This window comes from Colias philodice, chromosome 3 (assembly GCF_061535455.1).
Source record: "Colias philodice isolate Cphi_HAF_F1 chromosome 3, ilColPhil1 Martin Lab GWU primary, whole genome shotgun sequence".
In the NCBI taxonomy this organism is placed as follows: domain Eukaryota; kingdom Metazoa; phylum Arthropoda; class Insecta; order Lepidoptera; family Pieridae; genus Colias; species Colias philodice.
The window spans coordinates 6,347,923-6,373,950 of NC_143088.1; the positions used below are offsets into that span (position 1 = coordinate 6,347,923).

The following is a 26,028-nucleotide window of genomic DNA, read 5'->3' on the forward strand; positions in this document are numbered from 1 at the left end:
CAATTACAGAGCATAATGCGACTCAGTGCCGCACAATGCCGAATTATGCTGATGCATAGTTGGAACATGAAACGCACCAGCAGGTTGCGCTAAGTTCAGTGTTGAAAAAAAAAAAATATTCTTAGAGTTAGCAATAACCTCATTAATGTGTAAATAAAGTGTAATACATAATAATTGTTTGAAAAATATTTACGGTTATTTTAATTAACATGGATTTTGATTATTTCATTTACATTTTTTCAATGTTTGTACCTTCATCCATACTTATATTTATTTTTTTAACACAATTTGAATTAACTTTGATTATTTCGAAAAAACTACAATGAAACGAAATCTTTAAAATTTTTTCCAACAATTAATAATTACTAACGATAAATCGATTGCACGCATCAATTCACGCGCATTACTTTTTCTGGTGCTCGATTGTGCGAAGCGTTGCTGTAGTTGGAACATTCAACGTAAGCATTATGCCGCATAATGCGCTCTAGTGCTGTAATTGGAAAACGGGGTAAGGCAATCAAATTGGGTCGTCTAGACGGAAATATGAAATTCAAGGTCATTGGGTGGTCGGGATCGGCCGATTTGCGATTGCCTTGGGATTGCCCGATCAAATTGGGTGGTGTGGACGCTAATTGGCCAATCTCTTCCTGATGCTAGATATTTAAGCGTTACTATTAATCTCTCCTCAGGACTAACGGCTTCTCTCATAACAGTGTCTTGTTTAGTAATGTATGGGCTTACTAGAGATAATCCTACTACTATTATAAAGGCGAAAGTTTGTAAGTATGGATGTATGGATGTTTGTTACTCTTTCACGCAAATACTACTGAACCGATTACAATGAAATTTACCACACATATAGAGGGTAACTTGGATTAACACATAGGATAGGTTTTATCCCGGAAATCCCACGGGAACGGGAACTATGCGGGTTTTCCTTTGAAAGCGCGGGCGAAGCCGCGGGCGGAAATCTAGTAAATGGTCCATCCGCATAAAATTTGTGAAACCGACACTGTCCAGTTCTCTAACAATATTTATATGACTTAGGCAATTTCTTTTAAGCAACCATTCTTTGCTCCATATCCTTTTTATTTTTATTTCTTCTAAATTTGTAGTTACAGCCAATATCAGCCCCAATTTTTGTTTTTTACTAAGAGGCATGTTGCAAAAAAAAAGTCCAGTCAGTAACAGCAACGGAGAAGAACTAAAATTGGCGATTTAATTGTGTACGTGTGGATAGACGATCAAATTGGGACCGATTCAATCGGCAATCAAATCGGCTGATTAAATTGTGTCGTCTGGAAGGGGTTTAAGTAATATAGCAAAATATTTTTTTTTTGGTACCTATTTCGTTGACTGTAAAATGGTAAAAGGGCTGATAGACGTAGGAACTTTAAAACCGCGGTTTTAAAGTTCGCGTACTTACTCGGCTCGACGTCGGTGACACACGCAAGAGCTTGGTCAGTAGCTTCTCGCGTGTCACCGATATCGAATGTCTCTATGTCATCAACAGAGGGAATTTTATGTTATTCAGGAATTAAATATAGACATTTTTAATTTAATAACCAGCACTTATTTTTAAGTAAATAGCATTCTAACAAAATAAATGTTCAAAAATTGAAGGATATATTTTCGTTTTTACTATTATATTTTGAGGGTACTTTACAAAAAAAGAGCGTGTGCGCCGAGCCCACGCGTCAGGAGTGAAACTTCCTTGGCGTGATTCAAAGATACCTTCGCCAATATTCAATTATATTATATGCATTCATATTAATTATATTAAATTATTTTCAGAAAACTAAAAGAAGAAGACGAAATTAATTGAACTTTTGCACTTAGTAACACCTATTATAGCTAGACAGGCTAGGCTCGCGGCTCGCGGCGGTGACAGACGTGCGAGCGAAGGCGGGCTACGAGTAAAATTTCAAACATGTTGGATCGTCAACGAACTTACTCGACGGTTTTTAAGTACGCGTACTTGGGGTGACACACGAGCGAAAAAGGTCGTCGAGCCACAAGTTCGCGTACTTACTCGTACGTCTGTCACCCCTTTAACACTGCCAGAGGCTCGCAGAGGGGTGAGATGTCTCATGTCAAATGTCAATTTGAAAACAACATGAATCTGTGAACATGAAATAATGAAGTTGGAAGTTCGTGATTAAATCTTAGAAATATATATTATTTTTTGTTTTTTTAAACATACTACTAAAATATTATTTTCTATTTATTCTTTTCCTTAATACGGTTTTGTCATTTTAATTCACATTTGATTAATTTTTGATATTATTTGATCTATAGCTAAGTATCCTAGTTCTTGTGTTTACTTTATAATATAGGAATGTTTTTCATTTTGTTTTCTTTAATTTTATATAGTTCTTGCAACTATCTAGTTGAGACATATTCTCGAACAGAAACTTATGGCAGAGGTAATCCATTAATTGAATACTGCTCTTATTGAATGAAATTGCCAATATGAAGAAAGAAAAACAATATAAATATAAAAATTCATGATTTCAGAATTATTACTATGTCGAAAATGTGGCACCGATGTGGCTGATTCTCATTATTTATTCAATAAGCTTAGCTCAGGAGCACATAAAGTGGAAAAGCAAAGTATGTTTGGAAAGCAAAACATCACAGTTCAAACACTTGTTAATCCATTTGGTATCAATTTTGATATAATAACAATGGAGAAAGCAAGCTGCAAAAATATTGGCGCAGTTAGTAGTCTATCTATTTAAATTGAGGAATACAGTAAATGGACATACTTAAAGGTTTAAGTTTTATTGCCCACATTTAATTTTTAGAGTCAAGGAGCAGATTCTTGGTTTCCTGGTTATACTTGGAGAATTTGTGTTTGTCCACATTGTGGCCATCACTTAGGCTGGACTTTTTCACATTCAGACTCCAATAATATTGATAGTGATGAAGTAGATACTTTTCATGGATTAATTTTAAGTAGTATACTTGGAGAAAATTGTAAGTAAATATGAGTATTATCATAATGTGTCTACTAGTCTTACTAATGCATTTTATGCCATAAAAAAATGAATAAGTATATAAAATGAAGTTATGTAAAGACTATGTAATCAACTCTCAATAACTAATCTTTAAATTATGAATGTGAACAAATCTTTATACTAATTATTTTTAGTTACAGACTCACTCATCATGATGCCAAAGATGTATAAAATGTAATTAAAAAACAAAGGCACAAGCTCTGGGTTTTAGCCTTCCAAAATTTCCTGTAAAATATGTAAATAAAAAAAAAATATTTATAAGTTGAAAGAACTTTTATTTTCACACTATATTATAAGTAACAAAAATATTTATAAACAATAGAAATTTTACCATCTTAAACCTAAGAAAACATGAAACTTTAAATTGTACTTGTACATAGGTAATGTAATATATGTATATTGATATTATTACCAAAACAAAAGCAATGTTTACAGAATTTTAATGTCAACATAATACTGTTAAATGCTAATGATGTTTCAAATACAGGTTTAATTACAAAAAGGCATAGATCTGCCTTTAAATAAACCGGCTGTGATAAATCACATTGGTAGTTATACCAGAAAAAAAAAACAGCTTATAGCTATTGTTAGAAAAAAGGGCCAAGACAAAGTGCATTGCCTTGTTGTCACAGAAAATTTATTAGTTTTATTGACTAGGCTGTAGCAAATCGTTGGTGCATTGTCTGCTTAGTAGTGGCTGGTGTAGGAGTAAAATTAAAACCAGCCGGAGATTCTGCGTCATTACTACCATAAACTTTTCCCTGAACAGCTGCAATTTCCTGTTGTAATCGAGGATTTAATATTTGTTTATTGATAAATTTTCTACCAACACCTCGGTTGTTTCCCCGTCCCCTTCCCCTTCCTCTCGACTGTGTAGATCTTTTGCTAGAATTGCTTCTGTTTGATTTATTTGATCCTATTGATTTTACGCTACCAGGTCCACCTCTTTTGCGATAACCTCCATATTCATTATTAAGCTGTGCTAAACTTTGCTTATTCAAATAATTGGCGTTTCCAAAACTATTTCTACGCCTCTTGGCAAAATCATTAGCTACACTGACTGTGAGTTGAGATGCAGAACCTAAAGAATTATTTCTAGAACGAGTAAAAGTCTGAGATCTGATAACATTTTGTCGTTGTTCTTGCAGTATGAAATCAGAGCGAAGACCGACATTACTATACTTATTTCGAGTAGTGAAACCACGGCCTCGCTTTGCAATTCCTCTCTTTGCAACTGCCAATGGTTTAAAACTAGCATTTGCATTATTTTTTTTACCAGCAACTCCAAGTCTACTATGAACTCCTCCTTGCAGGTGTGTCATGGAGTTTGATCGTCTTAGTCTCATTTGAAATCCACCTAGAAGAATAAAATAAAATATATTATCTTAATTGTGTATTCATAAATTAAAAATATTCCTTACATACTATAAGTACTATAGCGTTAAAAGTTCTAAATAGCTAATTTACACAGGGACACAGCTAGTACAAAATAAATATGCTAGATATGAAAACTCCAATTTAGGTATTTTTCAAACTGAAATAAACATTTACATATCGCTCATTTGCGACAAGAACGTGTTAACGAGCATATGTATCGTTATGGAATAATGATACAGTAGAATCCGGCGCATCGCGCTCTACTTGCTGCTAAAACGCGATATTTCTGCTCCAAAAATGACCGAGTTATGAGGGAAAAGGTCGGCGACTATCGGTTTAGCGAAATCTCTTTTCGCTCTTGAATTTAATGCAAGAACGGTTTAAGTCAGTTGTCGCTGCTCTCTTGAGAAGGAAACTGCTGCCCGATTGCGGTAAAAACGTAACAGCCTATTGTATCACGGTTTTGCTGAAAGGTAAGTACAGCTTTTTGTTTTTTTACTGATGTATATTTGCAGCTATAACGGGACATTTGTATGTGGGTCATTATTGTAGTAAAAATAGTATTCGCATGCTACGGTTTACATAGGATTGTCCCGTTGTTGCTGAAATAAACAATGTTTTTTGTTGGTTAATTTAAGATGTTCCGTTACAGTTGATAATAAAAGTACAAAATGTTTGGTATTTATGTTGGTTATCTCAAGTTAACACATTCTTGATAAAAAATAATACATTTTTACAACGAATACGCTATAATGTTGCATTATAAATGATAAAAATGTTGTCTGATTACTTAATTTATTTTTCAGATGGAATCACGGTCTAGGAAGCTTGTAAATCTTGTACGAGAAAATATTAATTATTTTATTTTACATTCACTTAAGTTGGAAAAACGAAAAGATCATACCGATTCTCGAAATACAAATGAATTAAACAATCAATTTATTTTATAGCATAAATGAGTAAAAAATACCACTGAATAAAGAAAAATGAAAAAAAAAATATTACAAATCAGTTAAAAAATGCAAGACAGTCCTACGAATCGAAAGCATCACAAAAAAACTGTGCCGCCCCGTCAACTAAAAGAGAATCCTGCAAGGAAACCTGCATTTTCAAGTGTCAATTTTTTTTCCGAAGAACAACACCGTGAAATACTGAAAGATTACTGGAATTTAGAAGATCAAGAAGCTGTCTCGAGACAAGAACCTGTGATTTGTTTTGCTAATATGTTTATTTGATTTATGTATGACCGGGACCCGCAATAAAGATTAGTTTCCTAATATTACTGAGATAAGCAAAATATAAAACAAAGTCGTTTTCCCCGGCCGAATGCTTGCCGTTTTGCAATTTTGATGCAGTTTTTGTTGACAGATAAAGTGATTCAAGAGGAAGGTTTATATGTATATTGTATAATAGCATCCATAAATAGGTGAATAAATACTGTTATTTTTGACGTTTCTAATGTGATGTCGTAAATAATTACATTATACGTATTTTCCGCCTGCATTGCAAACGCATTCTGAAATATTGAAGATTTATCAAAATAATTTACCTACTAAGTATTTAACACATGAAAAAGTCTTCAGAAAAATTGATGGTATCAGGATTGCACCCGTGCGAATTCGGGGCGGGTCGTAATATTATTTTCGTAATATTAATTGCCAACGGTTGTGAGTAAAAGTAAAACAAAAAATATTACATAATGTCTGGTTAAAATTGTATATTTTTTTAAATATGTAATATGTATATTACTTGTATTTCAGAGAAAGTTACACAATAATTTCGCAAAAATATCTTTCATTTTATAAAACAAAATACAAAAATAAAAAGATTACTACAGTAACATGTTTTAATTAAAATTTCCAATACATTTAGATTACTGATTATCAATAAAACGTAACAATACGACATAACTTGTAAAGTTTTAGATTTTTATTCAATTTTTTTTTCAAGAAAAATGGTACATATCTGTTTGTAATGCAATACTGCACACTTTTTACAAGAAAAACGCAACAAGAAGGGCCCTTTCTGAAATAAATAATCATAATAAATTTAATAACCGACTTATTGTTCTGAATACAATTTGATTCAAAAAAACGAGAACATTTTAATATGTTGTATTGAGCTGAATATTCTAAACATAATAATTAAAAAGTTACAGGAATTTTAAACTTTCAAATGCGTTTTCCCAACAATTGAGATTTTGACTTTGTCACGTTATAGAAGCAAATGAGCGATATATACCTGAGTGCCACCAAATACTTAGCTGTTTTATGGAAAAGTATCCCATTTAAAGAAATAACAAACAATTGGAAATAATATTAAATAAATAAAAAAAATGCTTAACAGGACTATACTAGTCAATAGTAATGTAAAGCTTTTAATCAGACATTAGATAATCTTTACTAATCCATATATTATAAACAACATAAAATATTATTTAATTACCTCTGTTTATTCTGTTGTTTCGTCTTAGCAATGGCGGCATTTCAGATTGATGATTTTCTAGACCTGCTCTGCCTTTAGGAGTAAGACCTCGAACTTGTGAACGAGATCTTGAAACAGATCGTCCTCGTGAAAAGGATCGACGACGTTGTTGGGATCTTGATCTGTTGCGAGATTGTGAACGCCCGCGCGTCTGTGCTTGACCTCGGGGTCCTCGAGAACGAGAACGCGACCTGGAACGTTGTTGACTGTTAGGTGTTCCAGGCCGTGATTGAGAGCGACCTCGCCGCGCGCCTCCACCACGTCCTCCCCGTCCCCGGCGCCCACCTCGTCCGCCGCCACGACCACGGACTGTTCCACCTCCTCTGTTTGCTTGCTTTTGTTTATTCTGTTTTATAATCTCATCTATAAAAAAAGCATTCCGATTAGATTTCCTAACCTTGAGATGAAATAAACATCGTTGTCTAAAAAACAGTTCTTGGTATTTATTTATAGCATTATAAAATGTGACATGAAAATAACCACAAAATCAAAGATTTTTTTGCGCCTAAAGTACAGATTCATACTAAAATTATAGATAAATAGGTATTCAATTAATAACTGAATTGGTTACTTACCTAATGACATATTCACGGTGTCCGTCATCTTTTATCCAGTATTTATTACAAATCCACGTTAAAGAGAAGGTTTACTTTTATTATTATTAGTAGTATGTTGACTATGATAATGTTTTATATTTATTCACATCAAAAAAGATAAGATGGAGGCATTCCGCGCCGTGTGAAATGAGTCAAAATGAGTAGGTAATCCGGTAATCCGAACAAAATATTTTGAACTCACAGATTATAAAGCATCTTTGGTCACAGATAATTATAAAAACGTCACAGATAATATCTCGCTTACTCGGAGCAATTAACAAGCCTGGAGAAGTAACAATTAATTGAACGTTTCTTATATAGTGGCTCTCTTTTATTCAATACCCTAATTAATGCGATAGAAAGAGACAACACACTGTTATCTGCTTGGCATTCAAAAGCACATGTAGCCACTTTTTGTTCTAAAAAGGTAGTGCTTGCCACTTTATCGAATACTAAAATATCGATAAATAAAAAAATTAAGTTATAAAATTGCTTGAAGATAATTTAAGATTCTTTTAATTTTGAATTATGGCTAAGTAATTCCAAATTTTAAGATTCGTTCAATATGGAATTATTCATTTACGATGCGTATTGACTGCCTTGCATTGTATGGTAGTGGTATTTATAAAAAAATATTATTAGGTATTTCGGTTTAGGTTGTTTTTTATGGTTTCGTAAAAAGGTACGTTTTTTTTCCTGTTTTCATAGATTCATTCATAGAATTATACGGAACCATTCGTGCGAGAATCTGACTTCCACCTGGTTGATCTTTTTACAAATCATTAATCGTATCCTACTAATATTATAAAAGCAAAAATATATAAGAATGGACATTTGATATTCTTTCACGAAAAAACTACTGAATGAGTTTTTATAGAACTTTACAATTATACATATTATAGCTTAAACATCAGAATAACATATAGGCTATAATTTACCGCGGGAAAATAACTCATTCCCACAGGAAAAAATTGGTAAAAGTTTAAAATAAATTGCTTCAAATAAAACAAATAAAATTTAAAAAAAAATTTTACAACATTTTATTTCGATACTTAATTAACAAATAACAATATTTATTATTTAAAATAGATGCCACCTTAAACTTGTGGCACAGCATCTCTGCAAAGCACTTTACTTTTCTTCCCGTCTGATTAGAAATGATTTGAACAAGGCCGAGAATGTTTTGAAGGCTTCCAATTTTCCCTGTGCTATAGTTTTAACCCAAACATCTTTTAATTTTTCTCAAGCCAGAAACCTGCAAATAACAATAAAATCCATACTTAAATACCTTTTTTTTTCTCCTAACCTAAAGCAGTCATTATCAATGAAGTACTTCGTACCTACTCAAGTATCGATAATTGCACAACACTATGGAAGTTATATTTTGCATTTTTTCTAAAAACTAAGCTGATTATGATTTCATTTCAATGATTACGGTTAGATAAAACATAGATGATTATGAAAATAATGTAAATTAACTTATTTATAATACAATTAAAAAAAAAATTGATCAAAACACTAACCTGTGAAAAGACAAATTCCAATCTTCATCCGATTTCCCAGTACTACGGCTTTTACAGCCGTGAACAACACAAGCCATGTAATCTTTAGTAAATTATCTTTTCAGAAAATAACATAAGAAACAAGAAAACACGTTTTTCACTTCAAAAACAATAATTAAAATCACCATGCGTTAGTGACCAGACTGGTCACTAAAACAAATTGAAATGGCTACATGTCATTTCAAACTGTCGAACTGACATATATCTGTCCTCTTTTTTCGCATGACATTTTGCCATAAGCCAAAAGGGCCAAACTAGTGCTTTATTGTTCAATTAATTGTTACTTCTCCAGGCTTGATAATTGCTCCGAGCTCGCTTAGGTATTGGTGAGGTATTGCCTTATGGCAGCCACACATACAAGTCCGGACTTGCGCAAGTATACTGTATCGTGTGTTAGAAGATTTGCGCAAGTTGTTCACTTGCACAAGTTCTTTAAAAAGTTTTAAGTTTCAATTCTCAACTTGTGCAAATTTGCGTTTGCACAAGTTGACATGAACGTGTGTGGGAGCGCGTGCAAGTTTCAGTACTGTTTTAGCCACCTACACGGGTGCAAATTTCAATTCATTCAACAAATTGATGTGCGAATAATGCTTTCTTTTTCTTAGCCAGTCTTTAGTCCATATTGTTTCTCTTGTAAGTTTTCAGTTTCTTCATAGCTAAAATAAAGCCAACTAATGGCACTGCATCATCCAAAGCACAAAACAACACAACAAGAACACAACGAAGCTCACTTTCAAAAAATGATAATATTGTTTTAAATGGAGCAGATACGCATGCTTGTACGAATATCTGTGAAATGATATTTGTGCAAGCATGCTTGAGCAGTTTGTGGTCGGCTCCCTTAGAGTATAGATACTATCTATAGAGTGCGAACAACCAAGTGGGAACAGTAGGCACAGGTGGGAACAATACGACGTTCCCGCCGCGAGCGCTCGCAGTCGTGGTTGAGTGCTGACGAAGTGCGTTGCTCTGGAATTTTTTTCATATTTACGAATAAACATGGTGAAATGTGCAGTTCTATCTTGCAAAAATGATACTAGAAAATACACAAAATTGAAATCCAGTATCACATTGCATCGGTAAGTCGATTGTTATACTTATTTTTATGAAAATAAATCTAGCATCGCGGGGGTGAAGGGGAGGTGGGAGGCGGACACGCGCGGGCTCGCTCGCGCGCCTCACTGCTGCCACGTGATCCTAGTGATGTGACCTGACCAACGGTGTACTCGATATAAAATTTACTAGAAGAACTATATTTTAACAAATTATTTATTTAACTTTAAAATTAAAACTCTTTTAAAAATGTATTATAAATAAATTTGTGGTGTGTTTTGTATGATACACTTTCTAATATTATGAATGGGAATGTATTATAGTGTAAATGTAAAGTATGTAATATTACGATATATTTTTTGAACCGCTAAATTGATTTTGAAGATTTTGATAGTAGAATAGATAAAATTAAACAAAAAAATTATGATAGTGAGAGACAACATTTTGTAAGAAAAATAAAGGTTCTTATCTACAAATATAGAATAAAATATTTTGAGGATAAACCTACCCAAAATACTGAATCTTTCCCAAAAAAAAAGTTAAAATATTAAAATTATACATGTTATTAGACTATTTTCTTATTTTTCAGATTCCCCAAAAATCTAAACTTGATGAATAAGTGGATTATTGCTTTAAAACAAGCAAATTTTGAGCACATGGAACTTAAAGAACACTTTACTGGAAACTGTGCGTCCCTGGAACAAATAACTCTGCTTACTTGTTCTTCATCCGTTAATCACAGAAACCTAACTACTAAAGGGCACAGGTCAGCATCCCAAGAGGAAGATGCTGTAATGGTTGACGAACTATTTATAAGCAATTTCGAGGGCGATCTAAATATACCAACAGCGTAGATCATTCTTTTATTTCGCAGCACGGCACATCCTATATTGCTGGATATGTTACAAAATATTTACTATATAAAATAGAGTGCTTGGACTGTGTATTAGCTTTAGTAGCAAACGCACCACCTCAAAATAATTCATTCATCTTATTTAAAGATAGAGGAGGTCTTACTTATTCATCAGAGGACGTGATTTATTTATGTACCTAATGCCCCTGAAAAAATAATAAAAAGTAATATAGAATCGAAAAATGCAGCAGATCGTGATCCTCGAAGCATGGTTAGTAAAACGCTGAAGTTGTTAATTGGAAAAGATATATTTAATGTTCTTCACGCTCATTTATTTGAACAAGAACCTTGCAGCAATCATTTACTACATTTGCTTAGAGCCGTGATACAAAAATACATTGATATAGGTAGGTACGCGTCAAATATTTAGTTCGAAAGTCAAATGTTAACAAAACTAAAAGACAGCTTTATAACAAGCTTACGCTTTTTAGCGGTCAATAAAAATGAGAAATACTATAATTAAGTATATAATTATTTCTTATTTTTCTTTAACATTTTTTAAATATTATAATTATTATTTGATTTATTATTAAAAAATAGCACTAAACCTGATCTTTTATTTTATTAACTTTAAGAAGTTCACACGTTTTTCTGATATTCCAATTAAACTTATTTTTATTACATATACAATAAATATTCAATAATTGGAATAAACACACTTTATTCACTTGGCAAACAAATTTAAAATTACATATTTAATATTTATACTTTTTTATTCATACATTTCTCCTTTAATAACACATTGAACATAACATTTACTTATGATACATATTTATTTACATAACTTATCGATAGCTCAACACGCAATTGATATCTACCCATCCCTATTTGTCACACACACATCTATATAGTATCTATAGCTCATCTGCCTACAACCCCTTCCAGACGACACAATTTTTCGTCCAATTTGACTAGATTGGCAATCAAATTGGGTCGTCTAGACGGAAATATGAAATTCAAGGTCATTGGGTGGTCGGGATCGGCCGATTTGCGATTGCCTTGGGATTGCCCCATCAAATTGGGTGGTGTGGACGCTAATTGGCCAATTTTTACTTGTTAATCTATTCCTGATGCTAGATATTTAAGCGTTACTATTAATGTCTTCTCAGGACTAACGGCTTCTCTCTTAACAGTGTCTTGTTTAGTAATGTATGGGCTTACTAGAGATAATAATTCATTAAAAGTTTCATTCCGCATAAAATTTGTGAAATCGACACTGTCCAGTTCTCTAACAATATTTATATTAGGCGATTTCTTTTAAACAACCATTCTTTGCTCCATATCCTTTTTCTTTTTCTTTCTTCTAAATTTGTAGTTAGTAAAAAACAAAAATTGTGGCTGATTTTGGCTGTTGCAAAATAAAAGTCCAGTCAGTAACGGCAACGGAGCAGAACTAAAATTGGCGATTTAATTGTGTACGTGTGGATAGACGATCAAATTGGGCCCGATTCAATCGGCAATCAAATCGGCTGATTAAATTGTGTCGTCTGGAAGGGGTTTACGATGTGCACAAAGCAATTTGTGCAATACACGCGCTCTATACTATTGTAATATATACTCTAAGGCTCAGACCAATAAAAAAGTACTTTTTTATTGGTCTGAGCTCTAAGGCTGGTTGCAGAGCTTGACCGACCGTCAGTGCGTACCGTCGGTCCTGACGATACGCATCAACAATTGTATGACTATGACACTAATGCGCATGACAATACGCGTGCGTTATGGTCGGTCTAGCTATGAAGGGTTTTATGAATTTCCATACATATGACAAGCGCGACTGACGTACGCACTGATGGTCGGTCAAGCTCTGCAACCAGCCTTAGTCGGCTCCGAAATACGTGAATTTGTACAAGTACAAGCTTGCGCAAGTATACTGTATCGTGTGTGGCTGCCATTATATGGAAGTTTCTCTGTGACATATTTAAAATCTCTGTATAAACATTCACAATAACAAGCAATTTTGAAAAAGCGCGGGAACCTTCGAACGAAGCGGGTGTAATTTTAATTATTGAGCTTAAAATTATTAATTTAATATATGATCAGTGGAGTTTGGTTTTGTATATATAGTTTATAATTGTAGAATTGTATATATTTAATAAATTTTGTATAGTAGTGTTCGTATAGGTAAGTTTTTTTTATATTTTATGTATAGTATGTAAAAACCAAAAATTCATAGGGTAAGATTCGGTAGATGAACGATCCGCCGGATCCTAATCCCCCAGGGCTGGGTACCCCCGGTCCTGAGGTAGCCAGTTATGTTACAATTTCAAATACATGTCTAGATAAAAATTTAGTTCTGGAGAGTACTCCAAAAAAAAGGCGTCTTAGAAGGAAAGAAAATAATGAATTAAATGAGCTAATGTTAACAGATAATACTTATGTTGATAATAGGCAAAATGAATCTAATATTCAACCTAAAATACTTGATACTAGTTCCATGCAAGATAGTCGATGTGAATATGTAGGTACAGATTCTTATCCTTACATTGTTCATGTTCAGCGAACTGAATCATCACCCGGGGATGGCTCCACATTGCACCCCATAACTTTCGGAAGGTTTTTAAAAAACAATAATATTAAGAATATTGTGTCTGGAAGTATAAAAAAAATAGGCAGAAACCGTTGCATAGTTGCATTTACTACAGCACAGGATGCAAATGATTTTATCAAAAATAAAAATTTAAGCTCATACAACCTTAATGCAAAAATTCCATTGTTTAATATCACTAGAATTGGTATTGTTAAGGGAATACCAACTGAATGGTCACCTGAAGAAATAAAAGAAAATGTGTCCACCCCAGTAGGCTGCGGTAAAATTATTAAAGTCAGGAGAATAAATTACAAAGTAAATGTTAACAGTACTGTATCTTGGAAGCCAACACAATCAGTTGTTTTAACATTTGATGGCCAAGTTTTACCCGAACGTGTGTATGTGTGTTATAACTCCCTACCAGTTAACCTATATATTTTCCCTACCATCCAATGCTATCAATGCTGTCGGTATGGTCATACTAAAAATATATGCCGATCTAAACCCAGGTGTTACAAGTGTGGCCAAGACCATTCCGGTGACACTTGTACAGTAGAAGAAGATTGTGCATCATGTTTATTGTGTTCAGGGTTTCATTATGCAATCAACAAAATCTGTCCAGAGTTTAAACGCCAAAAAGACATTAAAATTAGCATGGCTCAAAAAAACATTTCATATGGTGAGGCAAGTAAACTTTACCCACAAATATCAAAGTCGTATGGGGATGTATTAATATCTTCACCGGCTTATTCATCCCCAAACAGATTAAATGTAAACACTACAAATTCTTCTTACAAAAAAACTTATTTTTTGAAACCAAAATCGCCTCCGAAGATGAACAAGGGTTTTGACAAAATAGCTCACAATACAATTATTAGGGAAGCTCAGATACCTACGCCTGAAAATGGATGTGGTTATCAAGTTGCCCCTAATGATACTGAAACTGGGGTTTCTTTAGAGAACTGCCGCACGTATTATAGGTTTTTTGTGGGTGGGGGATGGGGGGGAGGAGGGGGGGACCCTCCCACCAAAAGGGGAAAGTTAGGAAACCAATAGTTTTGGAGAAAAATCAATTTTCCTATTCTAACCTCAAAATGTATGGAATTGGTGTAACAAAAATTTTACGATACATAAATAAAATACAAACAAGTTGTGAAAACCTACGTAGTTTTTTTTATTTGAGTGGGAATCGCCCTAAAGTCGCTTCTGGCAGTTCAAATGTTAACCTAATACGCTCGTCGCTTCGCTCCTCGCTACCTATTTGAATGCTAAAAGTTTAATAGTTTTTTAACATACGTAGATTTTTTTAAAGCTATTGCATAGCTTCTATCGCGGGCCTTGAGCGCGGGGACCGAATCCAGAAATTGCGTAACGAAAAACCTCACGCTCCCCACTCCGACGGGCACGGAGGTGCGGCTTGAAGGCATGCTATGCAATAGCTTTGCCGCGGCAGTCCCCGAGTGCCACACGTCTTTTTTGTTTGAGTGGGAATCGCCCTTTAGTCGCTTCTGGCACTCGCCGGCCGCTGCCGCGGCACGCTCGCTTCGCTCGCTCGGCTCGTGCGGCAGTTCAAGAGTAAACCTAACACGCTCGTCGCTTCGCTCCTCGCTACCTATTTGGATATTAAAAATAAAAGTTTAATAGTTTTTTAACCTACCTACGTAGATTTTTTTTTGTTTGAGTAGGAATCGCCCTAAAATCGCTTTTGGCACTCGGCCGCAGCGTAAAGTCACAGTACAGTGAAATGGAACGTCTTGGTCCGCTTTTTTGCACAACAAAACAGATAAATGCACTTTTTTCGCACAAAAAATTATTAACTTTAAAAATTAATAACTAAAAAACTACAAGTTTCCTAACGATAATATTTTGGAATTACAATCTTACATTACCTAGCTAACTAAAAATATAAATATTTCCAACAAATTCGTGCGGCAGTTAACTAAAGCCAACCCCTGAAACTTCCCAGATAATGGACATAATTACTTCCCTTATCAACACATTATTAAAGAATAACACCTTAAAACCGTCCAACGTTGCCACTTTATATAAATTAATTGATAGTATAAATAGTAATCATGGATTCCAAAATAATACAGTGGAACTGCAGAAGCGTAATACCTAAAAAGTCAGACCTAATTCACATAATAAATAAGCATAATCCTTTTTTAATCGCTCTAAATGAGACTTGGCTAAAACCAAATCTCTTTTTTCGCATTCCGCTATGTTTGTATTCGAGATGACAGAGTTGATGGGTATGGCGGTGCTGCCATACTTATTAAAAAGTCAATTCAATTTAAACGTCTAATATTACCAGCGCACAATAATAAATATGTAAATAGTGTTGGCATTAGCTTAAAAAATAATATTTCAATCATTTCAATATATATATCGTATAATTCAGCATCAACGTTTAATTATTTACAAAATTTAATAAGATCAATTTCTACACCTTTATTGTTGCTTGGTGATTTCAATTCCCATCACCAATATTGGGGAAGTAGTATTACTACTAGTAGTGGTGAGCAACTTTTAGATATTATGGACATGCATAATTTATGTATACTTAACACAGGTGAACCAACGCGTCGTACGCGAGCGAATGAAAATCTGAGTGCGGTAGATCTTTCTCTTTGTTCGCCAGGTTTAGCATCATCCATATCATGGCGTCCCTTGTCATCTTCATTCGGCAGTGATCACTTCCCGCTATTAATGTCAGTTCCCATAGGAAATACTAATAACACAACAAGAAAGCCACGGTTGAAGTATCTATTGAACAATGCTAATTGGGATAAATTTAAAGAAAAGGTTGATTTACGTATTAAAGATCTACCTGAAAGTCAGGCAGGTAATGAAGAGATTTGTTCTGAATATTTAGCGAAAATATTGATTGAAGCTGCTGATGAAACTTTCCGGCATAAATCTGCTAAAAGTTTTAAAGTTCCTACCCCACCGTGGTGGGATAAAGAATGTAGTGATGCAGTTAAAGAAAGGAAGCGTATGGAAAGAATATATGAAAATGACATGTCTGATGTTAATTTTGAAAACCTCTCTCAAAATATTAACTTTACCCGATCACTTCTCAAAAAGAAAAAACAAGAAGGTTGGAAATCTTTTTGTTCGTCATTATCACCAGATACATGTTCAAGTGAAGTGTGGAAAAACATCAGGCGTTTCCGATCTGCTTTCAGGGAACAAACATCCGTCATTTCTGAGGAATTAGCTTACAAATTTATGGATAATTTAGCTCCATCTACAGCGCCAGAGTACATTGGGAAATCATTACCTATTATCTCCCCTACAGACCACGATTATAGCTCTTTAATAGTATCTCCGTTTGTTTTAAAGGAACTTAAAGGAGTTCTTTCATGTGTTAAAGATTCGGCGCCGGGTATGGACGGGATTCCATATTCCTTTTTATCTCACCTGTCAGAAATTGGTCTAAAATATTATCTGGACCTCATAAATTTAATTATGAGTTCTGGGAACATTCCGCGATCCTGGAAATTACAAGAAATTATTCCTATTTTAAAGCCCAACAAATCTTCAAGTGACGTATCATCATATAGACCAGTGGCTTTATCATCTGTCCTTTGCAAAATTTCAGAGCATTTAATCAAAAATCGACTGGAGTGGTATTTAGAACACTATAATTTTTTATCAAATAGCCAATACGGATTTCGTAAGGCGAAAAGCGCCATTGATAACATCTCCATACTGACTTCTGATATTAATATTGCTTTTTCGGATAATCAACATGTTGTTGCTGCGTTTGTTGATATTCGCTCAGCATATGACAATGTGGTTATCACAATCCTACAGCAGAAACTTTTCAGACTTGGAATTCCTGACGTTTTGATTAATTTAATCATATGTTTATTAGAAGAGAGATATATTGTTTTGAATATTGATGAATCAGTCCATTTTCAGCGTACCATGAGTAAGTAAGGGTCTTCCTCAAGGGTCGGTCTTAAGTCCTCTATTATATAATATTTATACACATGATTTAGCTGATTCGTTTAATAATAGAATTAACACCCTTCAGTATGCTGATGATCTTGTATTATACACTATAGATTCTAGTTTAGATTCAGCTAGTAATTTTTTAAATAAAGGTCTCATCGAGCTTAAGGGCTGGCTAGATAAAAATGGATTGGATGTTTCTGTTGACAAAAGCGTCGCTCTGATTTTTACGAGATCGCGAATAGTTCCTAGGGTTGATATTAGTTTTGATGGGAAACGGATCCCACTCCAAAATCATACAAAATTTTTAGGCGTCGTCTTAGATAGCAAAATGTCTGGTACCTTTCACGTTGAGTACATATGCTCAAAATGTGAAAGTATACTTAATTTGTTGAGATGTCTTTCCGGAGTTTGGTGGGGTGCCCACCCTTTTTGCATGAAATTGGTGTATAATGCTTTGATTCGCAGTATTCTAGATTATGGAACGTTTTTGTTAGAAAGCGGTAACGTAACGGCACTTAAGAAATTAGATCAAATCCAAGCTAAAGCGCTGCGCATTGTGTTAGGTGCAATGAAATCGAGCCCTATTAATGCCCTTCAGGTTGAATGTGGAGATCCCCCACTGAAGATCAGAAGGCAATATTTATCTGATAGATTTTTATTTCGTATAATACAATTCACCAACCATCCATTAATAAACAAGTTGAAAATTTTAAACGATCGGATACGTACATCTTCTTTCTGGAAAAATAACCGAAAACTCATTTCAATGTCATCTAGTATTTTTCAGTCCCCAGTTTTACCTCTGTATGCATATAATTTCAAGTGCCTTTTGATCAAACCAATTATACGGTACAATATAGGAATCAATAAGAATGATATGAATTCAAATGCAAACTTTAGGTTTAATGTCGATAGGGAGTGGCGCAATTGGCATCATATTTTTACGGATGCATCTAAAACCTCGACTGATAGTTGTGTTGGAGTTGGTATATTACACGTTCAATTTAAGATTACACAAAAGATCAAGTTACCGCCGGAGTCTTCAGTCTTCACTGGGGAATGCTTTGGCCTACTAAAAGCAATAGAATATATAATATTAATGAAGCTACATAAATCTGTAATTTTTACTGATTCAATGAGTTCTCTGCAATGCTTAGATAAATATCCTTTCTATAATAAACCATTTTACCCTGTTATTTTTGAAATCAGAAATAAGTTAGCTGAATGCATTAACCTGGGATACTCGGTGACTTTTGCCTGGATCCCAAGTCATTGTGGAATCCAAGGAAACGATAGGGCTGACAGTTTGGCAAAGGATGCGGTGCAATGTGGAGATATGTATCCATACATCAATTACCCTCATGATCTTATGACATTACCGAAGCGATATCTCTTTGAAGCGTGGAATACGGTCTGGGCAGATACTGGGCAGTGTAAGGGAAGGAATTATTATAAAATTCAACCGACTATACCAATAAAGCCTTGGTTTGTTGGTGTTGAAGCAAATAAATTAGTTGTATCTACAATAAGTCGCATGAGAATTGGACATATGTGTATTCCTAGCCATCTAGCCAGAATTGGCGTATTAAATACTGAAGTTTGCGAGTGTGGAGAGAGTGAGGGAAATATAGACCATATATTTTTCTCTTGCTCTTTATACGATCATTCTTCCTTTTATAATTCATTAATTTCCTCAAATGTTCCTCTTCCTACTCGTATGTCATATCTTTTAATGTATCCTAAAAAATATTTTATTAATATATCTATTTTTATATTTAAGAATAACGTCAATTTGTAAGGTTTATTATTTTCCATTATTTTAATCTATTTAGTTTATGTAAAAAATATGTAATATTATAATGTTATTTGTATTGATTTTTCCTAACTCTTCTGATCACCTTGCCTTTCCTATCGTGGTCCTATCCTATTTTCCCGTGTATGGATTCCCTACCTTTTACTTGACACTGGCAAATAGTCATATCTTCTTGCCATTATAAAAAAAAAAAAAAAAAAAAAAAAAAAAAACAAGCAATTTCATAACAAATACAATATTAACTATAACTAATTATTAAAAGAAAAAAATATATATATAATAGTATAATATTATATTCCAAATATTGATAGTACATAATATGTTATATAAAAATATTATATATGTCATAAAAAATTATTCTGCTTAGCTTAATCATTAATGTTAGCATGCCCTATTATACATTACTTATACTCTTTGGTTAGCATGTTCAACTGCAGTCCAAACCATAGTGATGACCTTCCAGTGTGGAATAGCTGTTCTTCACTGGATGTACATACTGCTGCATGTAAATATATCTCTTACAAAGGCAGCTAGTCTCCATTATAGATATATATGGATTAAAATTTTAATACAATTAATTTGATCCCAATAACAGCCATTGCAAATTTTGATAAAATGTACCTATATGGATAATGACTTCATTATCAATATGTATTGAAAGGAATTAAACCACTGCATTGGGGGCTCTGGCATAAACATAATTTTCTATCATTCAATGTGTTTTGTGTGGAACAAGTTAAACTGTCAACGCCATAGTGAAAAGTGATTTCTTCTTCAGGTGATATATCACAACAACTAAAAATTGCCAATTTTGGGATCGGACAGTTAACACGCACAGGCAACACCACAGAATTTGGTGAACAACTATGATTTATGTATCGGCCTATATTACCAAATTCACTTGGGTCTATAAATGTTTGCATTTTTTGGTTTTCTACAACTTCATTTAAGCAAAATATGTAATTCATTTTCTGCCCTGAGGTGTTGGAAGATTGTCTCTTATCAGCTTCACTTTTAGTTATAATTTCTCCAGCATATTCACAAATAAAAGTTCCTTTTGGAATATAGGATTTAGTGAATAGGCCATATCCTTTTGCTTCACTGCTACAAAGCTTTATTGTAAGATTTTTGATTGGACCTTTTTGGACAGTTCGATTAGAACACTCTTCAGTGCAAGTGCAGGTATCATTGCATTCTAGTATGTAGCTATTTTCCAGGTTTTCAATTTCATTGTTCTCATAAATTTTACTACTTTTTGATGTTTGGATGGTGCTGTAATGTATTTTACTTAAAAGTATACAATCACATTCTTGGGGACATATTTCAACACAGTCACAGCTATGTGTGATTTGAGAATTATAATTATTTATTAAATTAGAATATTCTATACCATCTTCTCGTGGTCCGGGTATGCTTTCAGATATATAAAATATTTTAGGGTCAACATGACTGTAATTATCAATCATGTTTAAACTTCGTATTCTATATAGAATCTTTAGTATTTTAATACGTGTTTCACAGTCACTGATGTGTGTGTGAAATATTCCTCACTTTAACAATTAAAGAACTTTCAATAAATATTACAATTCATTTATTTTGAGAACAATAAGTATAATTATAGTAGAGCCATTTTAATAGGCAACATTTGACAGTTCAACAAAATTCAACAACGTAACCTAGTAACGACGACATAGAATAACATGATATTTCGTTTTGTTAGAACTGCACATTTGCTTAACTTTTTTCAATTACGATTACATATTTATAATAATAATGACCGATACAAGTAATTTTAGGATTTGATTTTACTGATAAACCATTCTAAACATAATAAACAATTTCTGATTTAAAGAACTGACGTCGCTGCAATTTTGTGTCAATAAACCTTTTTTCTTTTTAAATACCAGAGACGTTACTCTAAAAATCGAAATCTGACATCTAGAATCGAATGCATTGATTACTTGGGAATAAAAATCATCATAAATTATTGACATACGTGTTTCAAGTTCGATTGACAAATGTTTCAAGTCCGTATCGATTAATTCACTTTAATCGATGTTTTTAAGCAGGTTACCACCCTATGAAGATAAAATTGATAGACGTCAAATGTTGCCTATTAAATTGGCTCGACAATAGTATTGATTTATATACTCTACTCATTTTTAAATAAAATTAATAATTTTAGATTCTCAATAGAGATTTGTATTATTAATCGTAAATTATAGTTTGATGATGATTGTTCTGTGGTTCTGCGTTCAAAGCTCTCGGTAGAGAGCAGTGTTAGCAACCTGAAGTGAGCTGATTATCGTACCAGGGGCGTAAAATTATCGTACATTAGGCGTTTTTGGTTCGAAATTATCGTACTTTTTAGAATAAAGTCAATTATAAATAAATAAATCATATAAATTGTAATATTGATAAGTATGCAAGTTCTCTATAGTTATTCTTTGTTTAACTACCGCTGTCAAATCAACGGGACACTGAAACCCAAACGTTTTACGTGCCTTAATATTCATTATACTCTTTGGTTTTACGCGTGGTACAGACTACAGACCTGAACCGATTCCATTTCCACTTTATGTTCAATAAACGCGCCAAGTTTAAAATTCAATCTGACAAAATTTCACTGTTCCCATGAAAGTTCGATAAGAAACACGTCAAAATTTCATATTTGTATGGGTGAAATAATATAAATTCTCGAATTTTGCCTGATAGAAATTATCGTAAAATCAGCGTACGATAATAACATGCTATCGTACATCGTACGTAGGCACCAAATTATCGTGTTTGTACGATAATTATCGTACGGTTGGGAACGCTGGTGGAGAGTCTCGGAGCAATTAACAAGCCTGGAGAAGTAACAATTAATTGAACGTTTCTTATATAGTGGCTCTCTTTTATTCAATACCCTAATTAATGCGATAGAAAGAGACAACACCCTGTTATCGGCTTGGCATTCAAATCCACATGTAGTCACTTTTTGTTCTAAAAAGGTAGTGCTTGCCACTTCGATAATCAAGATATCGATAAATAAAAAATTGAGTTATAAAATTGCTTGAAGATAATATGTGGTGTAGGTTCGTATGAATCTTGTAAACCGCTATATAAACTTAAGTTGTTAACTTTACCGTGCATATTTATGAAATTTGTATTTTTGTAAAGAGACATAAATATCTTGATTTATGTTATGTTTAATTTTGAGTATTGAATATATTATTGTAATATGTACCTTTTATGATGTAACTGAAATAATGTTCTTCTAATCTTAAATAATGTTGTGGAGCTGATGTAATTTGCACGCCATTTAAGGCGTTACGCCATTTATGGCATAATGTGTTGATTTTGCCTGGCCTGGATTTCGTATGGTGATACATATTTATAAAAAAATATTATTAGGTTGTTTTTAGGGTTTCATTTCCTTACAAATTAATAATCGTATCCTACTTATAAAGTCGAAAATATTTAAGAATGGATGTTTGTTACTCTTTCACGTAAAAACTACTGAATGATTTTTTTTAAACTTTACAATAATATAGTTTAAACTTTAGAATAACATATCAGATGGAATCAATCTTATAGAATCTTATAGAAAAATAACTCATTCCCATGGGAAAGAAATTGTTTGTTCCCTGAGAACACGTGTGCAAAGTCGCGGAGGCACCTCTAGTTAAAAATAAATTGCTTCAAATAAAACAAATATACATTTTTTTTACAAAATTTTAATTTGAAACTTAAAAACCAAATTATAATATTTATTATTAAAAATACATGCCACCGTAAACTTGTAAAAATCGTTAGTTTATAATCTGACTCACAGAATAGGCATGACGACAGTATCCATAAATGATCAAATTAGTGTTTTTAAGGGAAAATGTATAATAAATAAATTAAAAATAGTGACTTAGAAATATTAAAAACATTAAGATTAACGAGATGATGAACTACTTGAAGTTGATGGTGCATCTAAACCAGGCTGAAGATTGCTGATACGTCGAAGTTTTCTCTGAGAATCGATGATTTTGTTTCTGGCTATCTTTTTAGACTCCTGGAATTAAAAAAGAAAATCACCATAAATAAAAAAGAGCTGGGCTATATATGAGTTGAAACGAAACAAAAAAGTAGGTAAATTATTTATAAGTAGTTACAAAAAGTGGTAACAATCCAACATAACCTTAAAAACTTCATTTGTAAATATCTCGAAAACTATTAATTTCCGCGCCCCCCCCTTTACAGGGGAAGTTCCTAGTACCCACCCCCCCTCTCTCCACCCCCCACTACCCCCAAATTCCACGCCCTATAATGTACAGTCTTACCTTGTTTTTGGTTCTAGTAAAAATATAAAAGTGATAGATCACATTAACAAGGGTCGCATAACTATTTATAATTTAATTGTGGATATATTAATTGACTTGATACAGTACCTTCTGTAAGTATGTAGGGTAATGTTCGAATATGGTTGGCACAGCATCTCTGCAAAGCACTTTCCTTTTCTTCCCGTCCAAATAACAGTCTAATCCAAAATGTTTTGTACAAAGCCGAGAATATTTTGAAGGCTTCCAATTTGCCCTGTGTATAGCCTTAACCCAAACACCTTTTAACTTTTCACAAGCCGGAAACCTACAAATAACAATAATCCATGCTTAAATAACTTTTTTCTCCTAACCTATTTGATTTAAAGCAGTCATTGTCAAAGTACCTTAGCAAAGTACGTATATTTCGTTTCTATTAAAGTATCGATAATTGCACAACACTATGGAAGTAATATTTTGCATTATCTCTCAAAAAGAAGCTAATTATGATTTCATTTCAATGATCAAGGGTAGATAAAACATAGATGATTTGGAAAATAACGTAAATTCACTGATTTATAATACAATTAGCCAAAAATTGATCAAAATCACTAACCTGTGATATGATAAATTCCTATCTTCATCCGATTTCCCACTACTATGGCTTTTACAGCCGTAAGCAACACAAGCCATTTTATCTTTAGTTAATTTTCTTTTCATAAAATAACAAATTAAACTAAAACACTCGTTTTTCACTTCAAAAATAATAATTAAAATCACCATGCGTCAGTGACCAGACTGGTCACTGAAACAAATTGACATGGGCACATGTCATTTCAAACTGTCGAACTGACATATATCTGTCCTCTTTTTTCGCATGACATTTTGCCATAAGCCAAAAAGGCCAAACTAGTGCTATATTGTTCAATTAATTGTTACTTCTCCAGGCTTGATAATTGCTCCGAGTAGAGAGTAGTTATATTCTTTGGTTCAAAGCACAGTTCAAACTTCAGTCTTCAAAGAAATCACAAAGAAAATGTCAACCCAAGTCTGTCAATTATTGTTAGTGACAAGCACAGATAACTTTAAACTAGTATAGACAAGTGACAATTAAAGAGCCGCGTTTCACTATTACATTTTAGAACTTTTTGCCTATATATGTTTTAAATTTATTAATAAATAAAATAAATAAATTAATAACCTACCGAAAAGAATGTTTTGTTTTCTATACGAAAATAAATCTAGAGGCACTGGGCACTGCTCAAAAATTTTATTCATTGGGTATTGCTACAAATAGGTCCCTGCTAAGTATATATTTTATTCTGTATGTGGCTCTATTTCGTTGTTTAATCGGTATAATTTAAAAAAATGTGTGCGTGTACTAGTGTACCTACACACGTAAGAAGTGAAACTTCTTTATGACCTTATTTTTCAAAAAATAATTTACTATATGCAACTTTACAGAAATACGTCGAATCACGCGTGGTAATTGTTTTATCGTCTTATAGTATGCGCATGTCTTAAGATTTTAATTTCGTTCTTTTTATATTATCTAATAAGTGCGCGTAGGTGCAAACTGCAAATCTTTATATTAGTATTGAATTTAAAAAGGCCAGAAAACTTAACTTGAATATAAAGTTATAAACAGACGTTCGAATTTGGTACGGACCGCACCGTGACCTTGGTGCGCTCCGGACCATATTCGATCATGTGTACAGTGGTCCGCCGGACATAATTATTATTATTGACGGTACGGTTGGTTCGATGGTTTTTTCATCCGAACTTGGTGCGGACCGTACCAAATTCGCGCGTGTGGACGGGCGATCGCACCGGACAGCGCATTAGTCATAGACTATATACTTATTACAGCTAGTCACAGTTCTACCGCCAAACAAAACGGACGTCGGTCGATCGTTATCAATGGCGATGGCGTCGGATGACGTGGCTAATACTGAAAAAAGATTTTAGAACTCTACAAAGATTTATGATATGACTGCATATGTCTGAATGAATCCCTGTCTTTTAAATATAATTTTGCCCATTCTTTTCTCTTCGTTTTCTTCTTTTCAATGGTTGTAACTTGTACTTGTACTTGTACCAAAAGAAGCCTTAAACTGAGGTCTACATGTGAAAAAAATACAACATTCTAACCACGAATTTATTACGAGAAATAGATTTTCAAAGAATTCGGTTTGACTTTTAATGAGATTACTATGATCAATGCTCGAAATATTCACAAAAAAGGAGATTAATTTGTATTAATTTGATATTATTGAATTGTCTTATAAATCTGAGATATTTTTTTTGTTCAGTTAATTTATTACATATAAAGACTGTAATAAATTAACCTTTTACCTACATATAATAATATATTGAAATATCGACTATAACTAACGACTAAAACATAAACAAAAACTTGGTAATAGATAGA

The 26,028-nt window shown here is 33.3% G+C and overlaps 6 protein-coding genes across 9 annotated transcripts in view; 3 read left to right on the top strand and 3 right to left on the bottom strand.

The window, feature by feature from the left end:
* The first annotated feature begins 2,095 nt into the window (after positions 1 to 2,095).
* On the top strand, positions 2,096 to 3,286 carry LOC149489686 (protein cereblon-like). The gene is made up of 4 exons (XM_089714379.1): positions 2,096 to 2,426; positions 2,518 to 2,720; positions 2,808 to 2,979; positions 3,155 to 3,286. Exons 1-4 carry the CDS (start codon positions 2,339 to 2,341, stop codon positions 3,196 to 3,198), a joined length of 507 nt encoding a protein of 168 aa, XP_089570505.1. The 5' UTR covers positions 2,096 to 2,338; the 3' UTR covers positions 3,199 to 3,286.
* Positions 3,281 to 7,655, bottom strand: LOC149489687 (uncharacterized). The gene is made up of 3 exons (XM_089714378.1): positions 7,457 to 7,655; positions 6,843 to 7,244; positions 3,281 to 4,377 (listed from the first exon to the last, which is right to left on the bottom strand). Exons 1-3 carry the CDS (start codon positions 7,482 to 7,484, stop codon positions 3,674 to 3,676), a joined length of 1,134 nt encoding a protein of 377 aa, XP_089570504.1. The 5' UTR covers positions 7,485 to 7,655; the 3' UTR covers positions 3,281 to 3,673.
* Positions 7,656 to 8,529: 874 nt separating this feature from the next.
* The window catches only part of LOC149489688 (THAP domain-containing protein 1-like), a 147,140-nt gene continuing 129,641 nt past the window's right edge, over positions 8,530 to 26,028 (bottom strand). The window contains exons 1-3 of one of the 4 annotated variants that reach the window (XM_089714494.1): positions 24,214 to 24,556; positions 23,730 to 23,925; positions 22,956 to 23,353 (exon numbers count right to left, since the gene is read on the bottom strand). In XM_089714494.1, the coding sequence (XP_089570620.1) occupies positions 23,234 to 23,353; positions 23,730 to 23,925; positions 24,214 to 24,380 (483 nt within the window). In that variant the 5' untranslated portion in view covers positions 24,381 to 24,556 and the 3' untranslated portion in view covers positions 22,956 to 23,233. Of the gene's footprint in view, positions 8,733 to 9,000; positions 9,345 to 22,955; positions 23,354 to 23,729; positions 23,926 to 24,213; positions 24,557 to 26,028 lie in introns of those variants that run through there. The other 3 variants (XR_016318321.1, XR_016318320.1, XM_089714495.1) reach the window with 3 other exon arrangements.
* LOC149489689 (uncharacterized) lies at positions 9,828 to 11,390 on the top strand. Its single transcript, XM_089714500.1, has 2 exons — positions 9,828 to 10,118; positions 10,682 to 11,390. Exons 1-2 carry the CDS (start codon positions 10,039 to 10,041, stop codon positions 10,944 to 10,946), a joined length of 345 nt encoding a protein of 114 aa, XP_089570626.1. The 5' UTR covers positions 9,828 to 10,038; the 3' UTR covers positions 10,947 to 11,390.
* Positions 12,979 to 17,582, top strand: LOC149489690 (uncharacterized). The gene is made up of 3 exons (XM_089715069.1): positions 12,979 to 14,499; positions 16,174 to 16,920; positions 17,575 to 17,582. The coding sequence occupies exons 1-3, from the start codon at positions 13,194 to 13,196 to the stop codon at positions 17,580 to 17,582; spliced, it is 2,061 nt and encodes a 686-aa protein (XP_089571195.1). The 5' UTR covers positions 12,979 to 13,193.
* On the bottom strand, positions 19,522 to 20,856 carry LOC149489691 (histone-lysine N-methyltransferase SETMAR). The gene has a single exon (XM_089714971.1). The coding sequence runs from the start codon at positions 20,772 to 20,774 to the stop codon at positions 19,953 to 19,955; it is 822 nt and encodes a 273-aa protein (XP_089571097.1). The 5' UTR covers positions 20,775 to 20,856; the 3' UTR covers positions 19,522 to 19,952.

Bases quoted from the DNA above. Each gene is read 5' to 3' on its own strand.
- LOC149489691 (XM_089714971.1), bottom strand. From the start codon at position 20,774: ATGATTGATAATTACAGTCATGTTGACCCTAAAATATTTTATATATCT.
- LOC149489686 (XM_089714379.1), top strand. From the start codon at position 2,339: ATGTTTTTCATTTTGTTTTCTTTAATTTTATATAGTTCTTGCAACTAT. The intron at 2,721-2,807 runs GTTAGTAGTCTA...TTTAATTTTTAG, and splicing joins GCTGCAAAAATATTGGCGCA to AGTCAAGGAGCAGATTCTTG. The intron at 2,980-3,154 runs GTAAGTAAATAT...AATTATTTTTAG, and splicing joins TAGTATACTTGGAGAAAATT to TTACAGACTCACTCATCATG.
- LOC149489689 (XM_089714500.1), top strand. From the start codon at position 10,039: ATGGTGAAATGTGCAGTTCTATCTTGCAAAAATGATACTAGAAAATAC. The intron at 10,119-10,681 runs GTAAGTCGATTG...CTTATTTTTCAG, and splicing joins TCCAGTATCACATTGCATCG to ATTCCCCAAAAATCTAAACT.
- LOC149489687 (XM_089714378.1), bottom strand. From the start codon at position 7,484: ATGACGGACACCGTGAATATGTCATTAG. The intron at 7,245-7,456 runs GTAAGTAACCAA...CTTTTTTTATAG, and splicing joins CACCGTGAATATGTCATTAG to ATGAGATTATAAAACAGAAT. The intron at 4,378-6,842 runs GTAATTAAATAA...TTATTCTTCTAG, and splicing joins AAACAACAGAATAAACAGAG to GTGGATTTCAAATGAGACTA.
- LOC149489690 (XM_089715069.1), top strand. From the start codon at position 13,194: ATGAACGATCCGCCGGATCCTAATCCCCCAGGGCTGGGTACCCCCGGT. The intron at 14,500-16,173 runs GCACGTATTATA...TTTGTTCGCCAG, and splicing joins GGTTTCTTTAGAGAACTGCC to GTTTAGCATCATCCATATCA.